This window comes from Primulina huaijiensis, chromosome 13 (assembly GCF_012295235.1).
Source record: "Primulina huaijiensis isolate GDHJ02 chromosome 13, ASM1229523v2, whole genome shotgun sequence".
Taxonomy (NCBI): Eukaryota; Viridiplantae; Streptophyta; class Magnoliopsida; order Lamiales; family Gesneriaceae; genus Primulina; species Primulina huaijiensis.
In genome coordinates, this window is record NC_133318.1 from 14,652,433 (window position 1) to 14,665,400 (window position 12,968).

At 34.2% G+C, this 12,968-nt stretch overlaps 1 protein-coding gene across 2 annotated transcripts; it reads right to left on the reverse strand.

Moving 5' to 3' along the window:
- Positions 1 to 5,509: 5,509 nt before the first annotated feature.
- On the reverse strand, positions 5,510 to 7,002 carry LOC140990960 (GATA transcription factor 5-like). Of its 2 annotated transcripts, XM_073460854.1 has the most exons (3): positions 6,839 to 7,001; positions 6,461 to 6,727; positions 5,510 to 6,376 (listed from the first exon to the last, which is right to left on the reverse strand). In XM_073460854.1, the coding sequence occupies exons 2-3, from the start codon at positions 6,722 to 6,724 to the stop codon at positions 5,726 to 5,728; spliced, it is 915 nt and encodes a 304-aa protein (XP_073316955.1). In that variant the 5' UTR covers positions 6,725 to 6,727; positions 6,839 to 7,001; the 3' UTR covers positions 5,510 to 5,725. The 2 variants fall into 2 exon arrangements, with proteins under 2 accessions (XP_073316955.1, XP_073316954.1); XM_073460853.1 differs by having other exon boundaries at positions 6,461 to 7,002.
- Positions 7,003 to 12,968: the final 5,966 nt, after the last annotated feature.

Genomic DNA, 12,968 nt, shown 5'->3' on the forward strand with positions numbered 1-12,968 from the left:
TATATATATATAATTTCGATATATTATTTATCATCGTACTCATATATGTACCCACTAATGAGATATTATTCATTTATTAGATGTGATTAAATATATCTAAATTATACATTCAATATATAAGTGATATATCATAAATGAGCACGACGATGAATACCTGAGTGGACATCGTATCAAAAACTAGTTGACTTAACACAAATAATCAGTGTTTTGATTTAATGATCCTAGTTAATATAATCGTGTTTTTAATGACAAATGGCATGTATGTAAGCTGATTGCTTTGACATTTCACTTTGAAAGTTAGCTGATTAATTAAATTCGTGTTCACCATAGAATCTTTGATGGCTAATGATACCAAATCAGGTCCCTCCAATTTCAGGAGGCAACGGAAACCTTTTCGTCGAATTGGACTTTTTTTTATAATAATGGATAAGCAAGAAAACAATTACGTAAATATATTTGATTTTCAAGGCTTCTTTTTTACAAATGTTTTAAGTTGACATCGAGATTAAATTTAAGAGCACATGTTATAAAATGATTTGGAAAAACTACACACACAGATATATGAATTAGATATGTTTTCCGATGTATGACTTTGTCCTTTTTGTTTAGTTTTTGAGAGATGGAAAGTGGTTGTGGCCCTGTCACTCTGAATTTAAAGAAAGATATATTGGTAACAACGAAAGTTTAGTTTACTTGGATGGCTTGAACAACTCATATGATCCACATCAACATTCACAATTTCAATGTCTCACACTAATTACTTGGTGGATAAACCTCACATAATTTTTTTTTTTTTGGAAGACAAATCATCTTAAAAGACCAATAATTCTCCTATTGAGGCAAAAGTTTATTTTTTTTTGGAAGACAGATCATCTTAAAAGACCAATAATTCTCCTATTTAGCCAAAAGAGGTAGGTTGGATGATAGAGTATGATAAGCTCTTACCAAAACGTTAGAGATCCAATCTCTCATTGTCTCTGTCATTCCAAATTTGAGTGTCACACAGGGCTTGTTTAGTATGGGTTCCTTGGTCAACGTGGTTTGAAGACTACTGCGTTGATCTTTTAGGTTTAGTCAGAGCACATAATAGGTAGTGACTGCGGGTTACCAATAAGAATGTCAATGAGTCCGAGTTTTACCCAGAGCTCAGACCCGCAATAGACCCGTCCCATATAGGGTGTGTTTGGACATACCAAATGGGTCATGGAACGGGTCTCGTGTCAAATTTTTCAGACCAGTCCGGATATGGGATGTGTCATGGGTCTTATATTACCCCGCTTCATACCCCGCCCATATATATGCGTATAAATAATCTAGGGTTTTAGTTTCATTAATGTCCATTTGGGGACGTGAATATTTTTTTTGGAGAGCTAGTAACGCTTTTCTTATGTAATTCTTTGTGTCATGAAAATATTTTGTTTTTCATTATTAAGTGTGGTCGAATACATGAATTAGTTTTCTATTGTGTTGTATTTAGAGTCTTGTTTGTTTTATAATTAAGTCATGTAAGAAGAAAATTACAATTTTCATTTTTAAAAAAATCGGGTCTCATGGGTCTCACGGGTCTAACCGACCCCATTTTGTATTCGGGGTGAGACGAGTTCGGAGAATATTTAACCAGGATGAGACTGGTAATTGGTCAAAGTTTTGTTCATAGAACGGGTCTTAGGTCTAGCTAGACCCGCCCATTGCCATATCTAGTTACCAAAGTGATAAAAAAAAAAAAATCCCTATTGAACTATCATAATTGAATGTGATGTATCTTGTTTGGAGGATGAAATAATGAACTCATCTAATTCATAACCCACAAAGTTCAAACCACGATAATATCAAATAGTTAAGTAGGGATGAAATTATTGACATAAGACCCCAACTACGAATAAATAATTAAATAGATTATTAAAAGGGGCGGGAAAATATGAATGCGTAAAAGCCATAAAATTAGTCCTATTTATTAAACACCAAATAACCCCATGAATTTTCGTAAAGTGGAAAAAGCTACAGATCATGCTTAAACCTCACGCCGTGACTAATGAATTATGTCCATTGTGGAGTCCCGCTTCTTACCACTTCACGTTTTTAGCTTTTTCCAATATCTTCCCCCCCACAAGCTTTCAAAACCACCAAGATAAATGGAGTTTTTTTTAAATTCAATATTATAAAAATTAAATTAATTTATCAAAATGTGACAAATTGAGATAATTTACGGATTTATAATAATTCGTGGAATAAAAGCTCGGATTCAACTAAAATCTGAGCAATCATTCCTTGGATATGCGGATTTGAAGAGAAAAAAATTTTCTTTATTTTTCTGGGTGAATCGGTTCAAATTTGATCCGTTCACTCAAAAATAAAAATAAAAAACTGCCGTACGAGAAAAGATTTTTCAGATTTCGAGTTATTCTAAATAAAGTAATTGTTGAGCTTAAATTCTGTAAAACACACTAGCAAATGAAAGTCCGTCAAATGTGAAAAGTCTCGTTGTCAAACCCATAAAGAAACCAGTTGATGCGCACGTTTGAAAGAGCTGAATGATTGATGATCGTGTAAAATGGTTATTGGAACATTTAATGTTCGCAATCTTGATTTTGATGTTAACAAAACATGTTATTTTATTTCTAACATATTTACTCAAGTGTGAAGTTATTAAAATAAGAAGCAAGCTGAAACTGAATTCTGCACAAACTGAATTACTTGCGAGCTTCAGTATTTTGATGATATATCCCAGTTGGATGATTTAAATAACAATCTGCCAACTAATCTGATTAGAAAACTCAATTTGGAACAAGTCGTATTTCACGTCAGTTGGCCAAAATCAGATGTTATCTAGGTCAAACTGATCGTAACTGATCTCACGAAAACAACAATCAATTGGGTTTAAGCAGCTGCGGTATTTTGGTCATATCTCTCAGCTCGATTATCGAAATGAAGCGATTCAGTATGCGTTGGAAAGATAAGACGATGATCTACAAATCATCTTCAAAAGTCAAAGTCTGAATCGAAACTTAAGATGCTAATAAATGACAATAAAACTACTAGTTCTGCACAAACTGAAATCAGCTATGATGATTTCAGCACACCAGCTGAAACTGAATTGAACCAGCTGTTGACCAACTGAACTGAACTGAACCGAACCAGCTGAACTGAACTGAACTGAACCAGCTGAATTGAATCAGTTGCTGACCAGCTGAACTGAACGACCAGCTGAGTTGACCAGATTTGACCAGTCGAGAAAATGTCCAGCAAGGCGAATTTGACCATTTCAATTCCAGAAACAGTACAGAAACTTTCCAAACGATCATATTCTTGTGTCTAACGTAGATATCGTTGTTGGAGCCTATAAATACAATATCTAGAAGATCAAGCAAGAGCTTTTGAAGAAGATTCAAAGCATGAGCAGTTAGCATGAATATATCAGTTAGTTGAGAGCACAAGCCTTTGTGTGAGGATACATTTGAGATGTACACTGTAAAAGATAAGTTCCTCACACACAATCACTCACACATATACAAGAGAGTTGAACTTCAAAGATTAGTTGAGTGAGTCTTCACACAAAGACATTAAACAATGTGTTTGTAGTCTTTGCATATGAGACATTAAACAATATGATGATTGTGAGGTGCTGCCTACAATCTTGAGTGCTAGGAGTTTCAGTTAGGCAAGAGATAAATCTTAAGTTGAAATGGGTTTGTACAAGATGTTGTATACATCTAAGTCTTCTAATGAATCCTTCTCAAGGGGAAGAAAGGGTGACGTAGGAGCATTTGAAGTCTCCGAACATCCATAAACAAATTCGTTTATATTTATTTATTGCATTTACTTATTATTTCCACTGTTTTGAAGATGCATTGTTTGAAGCATTTTATGTGTTCTTCAAATACTAAAATATTGCATACCAAGTGTTTGACAAAATGCTTCAACTAAAATATTTTTACTCATTCAACTTGCATTTATTTTAAATGCTTTACAAAATATTTAATCGGTTTCTACGAAGGATTATTTCGAGTGTCTTCCGCTTGGTTTGAACACCAAACTCGATTTAATTCATCTGTGTTCAATATTTCAAGAACCGAGTTATTGTAGCTCAACTATTTCCCCCCAACCGATCCCAACAATGGTCAAACTGATGGAAAGATTTGAACAAAAACAGAGAGGAAGAATCTGAAAAAGGCTCGATAAAAATCAACAAAAATCTACAGCAAAACTTCTACAAAATTCTCTCAATCATTTGTCTGTTTATTTCAATTTCCAATAGTCAAATTTCTTTAATCTTCAACATGTTCTTCTAACTTTTTTGTAAAAATGTTGCTCAAATTCATAACAACATAATTAGAGTTGATGTTATTCATGGATTCTCTCTATAATTTTATCATATTCCTCAATTTATATTTTTAACTTTGAAGTCATACCGAAGAGATTCTAACAAATAGTCGAATCGGGACACACAACGCTTGATAAAAGTAGTCAGATCGTTTTATATTTGGCACGATTACATGCCTGACACGTCCGCAAGTTTATTAATACAATTGTGATGTTTTTTAAATAATTAATAGGAATCCGAGCAAAGAGCAAAATTTAAATTTTTTTTCAAAATAAAAAAATACACAGCAAGGGATATTGCTAGGATCCAATCTTTAATTTTATTAATAAAAATATAGTATTTTAAACCTAGAAAAATTTGTCCCCGTATTCTAATTAATGTTTTTTAATTTATTTTGGTAGACTTTTATATTAAATTAATACAAAAATATTTGTTTCATTTTTTGTTTTTAGGTTTTTTTTGTAGTTTTAGTACTTTAGGGTTTGAATTTTTATGCTGTCAAACTAGATTCTTGAACCCTAAATTTTTATGCTGTCAAACTAGATTCTTGAAGATAAATGCAGTTGAATCTTAAAACAACTCGATGTTATTTGTTATATCGCTACAATTTAGAAATTTCAGTCAATTAATCAACATGTTTCAGTAAAAAGTTTTATATCCATAAATCTTATTTTATATTTTAAATTCATTATTTCATTTTAATATAGAAATGAAAAATAGAAAAAGGTTTGATTTTTATTTCATAAATTAAACTTGTAGAGTTATTTTTGAAATAATTGAATTTTAAAAAAGAGATGCTAAATTTTAATGATTTTGCATAATTTAATATTCTTATCTCAATACTTGAGAAAATTTAAATGTATGTTTATATGAAAAAGTAATAAAGTTAAATACATCAATTAATAAAATTATTTACGAAAATTTTTTGATGATATTACTAAATATAGTATTACGTACATTTTTAGTTATATAGTTGAATCAAATTATATTCTTGGAGATTTTTTATTATATATGTTAAAAATCCTTCCTCGGATTACAACAAATCATTGGATTATTATAGAAATGCAATCCCCATATTTTTTTTATAGATTGGAAATGTTTTTAAAAATTATAATATTTAATAAATGACAAATAAAAGAATAAAGGAAAAATGTAAATTAAGGCTTTAAAGTTTAAACTCAAAGTCTCTTCTAACCAGTTAACTTACTTCACCAAACCTGGGATCGGTCGGGTCTCCGCTCGGATAACAGTGTACACTAATTAAACCGGGTTCATAAGTACGTTAAACCGGGTGCAACTTACTGCTGTCTACTCATCCTGCATTAATTAAATTTAAAATTCCTCAACTAGAACTTATTTTTTCCTTATCTTTTCCTACCTGCTGCTATCACGGGGACTCATTCTTCAAAAACTCCGAACCGGCGAAGCCACGCCGCCGCCTTCCATTTCCGACTCCTTCTTCCGCCGCATTTCCAAAACTTTCCGGTGGTTATTGGAGTGCAACTCCAACGAGAAAGTCGGGCTGCAGGCAGGTCGGTACTCTGGTAGAAGCCGGCCCGACTTGAATCTCACACCGCATGCATTACAAAGCGTCTTCGACCCCATCGGACCAGCCCGCCATTGTGGGGTCTTTGTGACGTCGCAATGGCTGCATCTCCTCGGCTGAGAAGCACCCGCAGCTCCACCGTTGATGATTGTTGCCAGTTTTCTTTTGTGCTTCTTGACGAGTGAATCTCCAAGAAAAGGCTCGACGGTTACCTCCCATGGATTCCGGGGTGGGAACGACGTCATGGAGGAGGTCGATGAGGTGGACGAAGTTGATGATTCTGTCAGTGAGGGGGACAAAACCGGCCAAACGCGCACCCCGGTCCGGCCCCTCTTTGTTCTGGCCTTTGTTTGAACCGGCGTGGTGAAACAGCGCTGCTCCTGGACCGCAACCGCCGGTTTGGACAGGCTTGCCGCCGGATAGTGTGGCAATTTCCCGGCAACAGGGTAATCAGAAAATGAGTCCTCAACGAAATGGGATAACCATTCTAAACTCTCCAAACCTTCCGCCTGAGAGTTTAAAACGTCACCTTCTCAGAATTTCACCAAAAGTTGCATTATTTTCACAGTGAAAACAGTAAGATTCAGGCTTACCGGAACGCTAGGCAGAGGCCCAAAATTGTCTTCTGAGGAGACAGCTGAGCTTTCTAGCTTCTCCTGTGAAACGTAACGGGCATTTTTCTTATCCTGTTCCATCTCCTCCTGTCCCTCCGATTGTCCTGATTCCGTGAAGCCATTGGAGAAATCCAAAAGTTGGTCAACAAAGAAGTCATCAACGCAGTTAGTCCCACCCCAGAAGTCGTCAGCAGACTCCACCCCAACCCCGCTCTTCAAAGCCTCTTGCACACAGTTCGCCATTCCCTGGAAAAAGAACCCACATGCAAATTAAGCAAACATCGCTTCTTCCAGCTGATTAACTAAAAAAACACAACAAAAATCCATCATTCACAATTACAATTACAATTACAAAACCTGAGCAGAGGGAGAGGGAGAGGGAGAGGGAGAGGGAGAGGTGTTAAAGAAGAGTGGGAAAAGGGGTTGAGGTGGATAGAAAAGTGTGGTGGTGAGTTCGGTAAAGCATTGAATGAGGCAGAGGACGAGGGGAAGATGATTAAAGCGCACCTATTAAACTTTTTGTTCGTTCTCCATTTCCCTTCTATAATTTTATTTTCCGCCGAAGTAATCAACATATCTCTCCCAGTCTGTGTGTTTGTTTGTGTGGGACAGCTCCTCTAAAATAAATATAAATAATAAATATAAATACAAGATAAATATTGGTGTGATTTATTTATCTCTGAGATTTTAAAAAATTAATTAATACTTGTTGCAGTGAGCTACCTGCTCCTTCCAATTCTTCTTTTTATTTTATTATTTTATAAAATGTAATGTAATTATTGTTTGTATGGATTTTTCCTTTTAAAAAGTGAGATGTAATAAACTAGGATAAATATTTGCTAAATTTTCCTGCAGGGTTTTTAAAATTTAAAAATGACAAAAAACTTGTGTGAGACGGTTTCACGGGTCGTATTTTGTGAGATGAATCTCTTATTTGGGTTATTAATCAAAATATATTACTTTTTATGCTAAAAGTATTACTTTTTATTGTAGATATCGGTAGGATTGACTCGTCTCACAGATAAAAATTTGTGAGACCGTCTCACAAGAAACATACTCATTAAAAATTATGCGTTGCTTGGCAATAATTATTATACATTATATCCTTGAGTAGGTCTTTTGTGAGACGGTTTCACGAATCTTTATATGTAAGACGAGTCAATCCTACCGATATTCACAATAAAAAGTAATACTCTTAGAATAAAAAGTAATACTTTTCATGAATGACCCAAATAAGATATTCGTCTCACAAAATACAACCCGTGAGATCGTCTCACACAAGTTTTTGACTATATCCTTATGTTGTTTATTTATCAAAATATAGTCGGTATTGGACAATTTGCATCTTATAATTTAAGCTTATTGATACATTATACCATTTAATTGTTTCTTTGATATAATCCATCATTTTCTATTTTCAGTTAAAATTTTTCTCCAAATATTAAAACTAAATGGACAATTTTGTCAACTGAAAAAAGAGTTATTTAACTTAATTAATCTTTTTTTATATAGCTCGCAAATTTGGACTTCTCTCATCGAATATTTCTCATTTGCAATTTATTAATTTTTTTTAAAGAGAATCTGAAATTAAAAGGATTTTTTGCACCACTTGGATAATTTTGAAATATAACTAATAACGTATTGAGTATTATTAAAGTTATTTTTGAACATTAAATGTAATTTATTTGTGATTAATTATTAAAAAGTTTGAAAAAATAATTAATTAATTTGATGTTTGGTTCAAGTGATATGAATATTAAACGATTAATAAATGTGTGAGTATTATATATCAAATCTTTTAAACAATTAATTTTATAATATCATAACTGCACAATCTTGAAATCCTTATCATGTCAGTATATGATCGGTTCATTTATGTTCTTTTCGCCTAGAAATCTGCGAGATACCTCTCATTGTCCGTACAATTTTTTGGCACCATTCTCACTATCTTTTGTATCAAGAGTCACAATAGACATAGGGAATATCATATTTATAACAATATAAATTTTGATTTTGTTTGTGTTAACAGCAAGGGCAGCGTCTCTATGCCCGAGCAGACATGGCCATTCCCAGAATTTTTCCTAGACAACAAAAACAATGTCGCCACGCTTGATACGAGCATCGCAACGCTCTCGAATCTATCCCGAGATTTTTGAAAATTCAAGGGGCGACGTTTTCTGTAGTTTCTAACCAATGCAAAAGATCCAACATGCATTCATTCATAAGCATAGAATAAGAGTACTTCATTGCACCATAAAAATCACAAAAAACGACTCGATCATAAATTAACTCGTCTTAAACATAATTATTCCCAATACCAAATCTCATATTTGAAATCAATTAAGGGTGACTAACCAAAAACAAATGAAATAACATAATATAAACATGCTAGCATATTGTGCACACATAACCAAGGAAATAAATAAATGTATGAACTTTTAAATAAATCATAGGGCGGCGAACGGTACTCGGATGAGTTTCGTGCCATTCGTCTCGCTTATTTGAAATACTCTTTTGCTTGTCCGTCCTCATCGCTATTTTAAACACAGTTCTCATCTGCATCATCCAATCATAACAAGTCTAAAGACTCAACAAATTTATCCAAATAATATCAAATACTTATGAGAACATACAACATACATAGGACATGATTATGTGTATAACTTCAAACGTACATCCGTTTTCTTGGTAGATAAACATTACGTAAATGTGGTAATAATTCTTATGAGACTTTCAATGTACACAGGATCATGCTTTTAATTGACCAACCTGATCAGAACATTTGACACAGCCTGCACTAGCCGAAGTTAATATGCTGGATCTGTATAAGTTTTGGAAAGCCCTCCCCGGAGCTCATCTCGGGGCACTAATCCTGTACTATCACCACAAATACCAATAAACATCAAAACTTCATTCATGATTTTCTGAATAATTTTATGGTATGAAATCATTCATGCTTCAACGAGTAAAAGTCATGTCCATTGCTTTGGCAGAAAAGGATGTTAGAGTAGATGCCCTGCAAGTCAACGGTTGGCTAGGGAATTTATTGACTCAAGTGTAATAAACAATCTTTATTTTAATATAATTTAACTTTTCATGGTTTCAGTTTACTTTATCTGTATACCCATGCAATTAGCATAGATAAAGTCCTTGATTATACTTTAATACAAATGAATCGTAATTTGATGTTGAAACTCATTTGTAAACACTGTATAATCTAAATTCGTTCCTAGTCGATTCAGCCGTCTAAAATATGGATAAAGGTCGCTTGAGCTCGAGACTAGCATCTGTGATGTTGTGTACCGCGTTTCTTGGTAAGGGCATAAAGATGTCCAAACATGCAGATGGGTAGTCACATGATGATTATACCGAACAACCCTCCCTCGGACTTTCCAAGTGGTTATCATTCATCGAGAGGATAAGTCCGTGGTTATGATTGTACACCATTAGTCCTTACGACCCGGGACAACACTGAGGCTCTATATGCTAGGGCTGTGCTTTGACTCGTTTACCGGCTCCAGGGAGTCATTAGGTGGCGAGATTGGGTACAATTGCGACACATATAGGAGCCAGTGCATTGTAGTCGAGGATTCACCTCTCACCTACGGGTGTGGATATCCTATGTGATCTGATGAAATAATAGTGCGTGGAATCTCTTGTCAGAGTATGAGATGTACGTTGGAGAAGGAGTTCTCCAATAGTACATGCGATGCCACTATTATATGTGTCACATAATTATCGAATTGATATGCAACCATCGATGAACCAATGGTTGCCGATTCGATCGGGATATATGAGATGACGGGACCGTACTGTACGCTAATCATAATCGACTGGTTCTTGCAGGCACTATCAGTGATACCTAGGGGATCATGGGGCGATGCTACTAGAAGCTCTTACCATGATCCGATGGGTGCAATCAGAAATGAGTCTAGCAAGCCCGAGTAAAGGAAATTATCCTGAATCACAAAGAGTTGTGAACCAACGGCTAGCTGTATCCCTGAACCATTGAGGATCACACAAGTACTGGATTATTTTGTTTCCGTTGAGATAATAAATTTAATGAGTTGAATTTATAAGAAATAAGTTTGATATGATCAATCGATAAGCTTATAAATAAAGTTTATAAAAGCTTATAGAAATTTTGAGAGTATGACTGCTAAAATAGTCAAAGGAATACACCTGCCTTATTTAGACATTGGTGATCTCGAANTACACCTGTCTTATTTAGACGTTGGTGATCTCGAAATTAAAGTGTGCATCATAATAACAAATGAGTTGAAATTGTCACATCGATGATGTTGGATCGTCGATCGGGATTATGATGATATTAATGTAATGGGAGCATGAATCATGAGCTTGTAAGAGTATAAGTCCATCATGCTAATTTATTAAAGTTCAATTGATCTTTAATAATCAAATTATATTTTAATTGAGTTAAGATATAACCCATTAAGTTTTTATAAAATATGGTATTGATTTATGTAATATGGAAATATTCGTGATACCATAATTTTATAACTTGCACACAAAGCAAAATAATTTTGATGCATGATATTCTCAGAATATATGCATTAATCGAGATTTGCCATGATATGAGATGCATTTAGAATACTTAATTAATTTACTTGATTGATTGGATTAATTAAGTAAATTATGGATTAGAAATAAAATAATGATTTTGATTATTATTTTAATAAAAAGGCATCCGAAAGTTTCAAAGATAAATTGGCATGAATTTTAGAATCTTTAATTACCTTAATTAATTAGATTAATTAAGTAAATCAAAGATTAGAAAATTAATAATAAGGAATTTTCTTTCTTATTTAAAAATGCATCCGAATGCTTTAAAAAAGTGAGATGATACTTTCGGCTCTCTCTCAAAATTTTGAACAAATTTTGTTCTCTTGATCTTAAACGCAAAATATCTTCAAAATTACTAGTGCAATTTTGAAGAGGAATAAATATTCTAGTCGTGGACCTGATTCGGAGAACGAAGATGGAGGTTCGAAGAAAGTTCGTAGGGATTTACAACAAGAGCTACGTCCGCTAACACCGGAGTTGTTGGAGCCGAGTGAATTATTCACTAAGGTATACATACTAAACACCCTGTGAATGTTTTGATTTTGAAAACCATACGAACGCCCAATCAAATATATTTTGATTGTCAAAATAAAATAAAAATTTTAAAACTTTCGCTGCGTTTGGGCGTGTAGAAAACCGAGATCCAACAGTGGTATCAGAGCCAAGGTTTTCTAAATCGTATGGTTTTTGATATTGAATAATTTGTTTTAAACCACACAAGAAATTTTTTTTCAGAAAATTGTAGCACCATAAAAACTTTTATTTTTCCAGAAATTAAAAAAAAAATTATTTTCGGATCTGCCCGGAACTGTTCCGGGCAGACCGCGCGCGCAAGGGCTGCGCGGAGAGTCGGCGCAGCGTGCGCGCTGCGCGCGCGCAGGAGCTTCGCTGAGCGTCCACGCAGCCGCGGCCTGCGCGCGCATGGCTGTGCGCACAGGCGCGCACAGCGTGCCTGTGACTGCCCGAAACGTTCGGGCAGTGCGCGGGCAGCGCGGACGGCCGCCCGGGAGTGTCGCGGGAATTGTGCTGGATTATTGGGCCTGAATTGTTTGGGCCTAGGGTGCAATTTTCTGATTTTTAAAATTTTTGGGCAAAATTGATATTTTTGAAAATTGGTTCAATTTTTCTTTTGGAAAATTGTTTTTTGAAAAATTAATAATTTACTTATAAAATAAATAATTAGAATATGATTTTAATTATTTATGGTAAAAATGTGTTTTACAAAAAATCAATTATTATTGATTTTATTTTAAATTAAATAAAGGAGTTTATTTAATTTATTAAATTCTTTAATAATTGTGGTGGTTAGTAATAAAATTATTAGATATATGATTTATCAATTAATTAAATTTGTTTAATTAATTGATGTTAATATTTGATATGAAATGCATGAATGATGATCGAGAGCCTTGACCAATGTGTTAGGTGTATGTTAGGATATTTTACTGTTTTATTCATTTTCTTAATATTTGATATTATTAAAGTGGGCTGGTTTATGGCTCGTTCTGTTGAAAACCAAATTCTGGATTCTGGAGTTTGACAAACTGATCAACCAACTGATACGCGCAAGTACATTCAACAACTGGACTTAATAACTGAAATCAGCTAACTGATCAGTTGGAAACTGATTTATGCTAAAGCACCCTTCAACTGAACATGTCTCGGGAAAGAACGATCAACCGACAAAGAGACATAGAAGATTGCAACGCCGCACTTAAATCAATACAGCTTAGAACAACGCATTTCGGCGAAAGGAGTTAAGACGCCGCATCACAATAAATGAAGGAAACAATATCCAAGGAATAATCAAGTAAAAAATCAACGGATACAAAGATTCAAATTCATCTCAAGTTACCGTTGGAAAGGAAGCATATAAATAAGTGAACAAAGCAGCTGAGAAGAA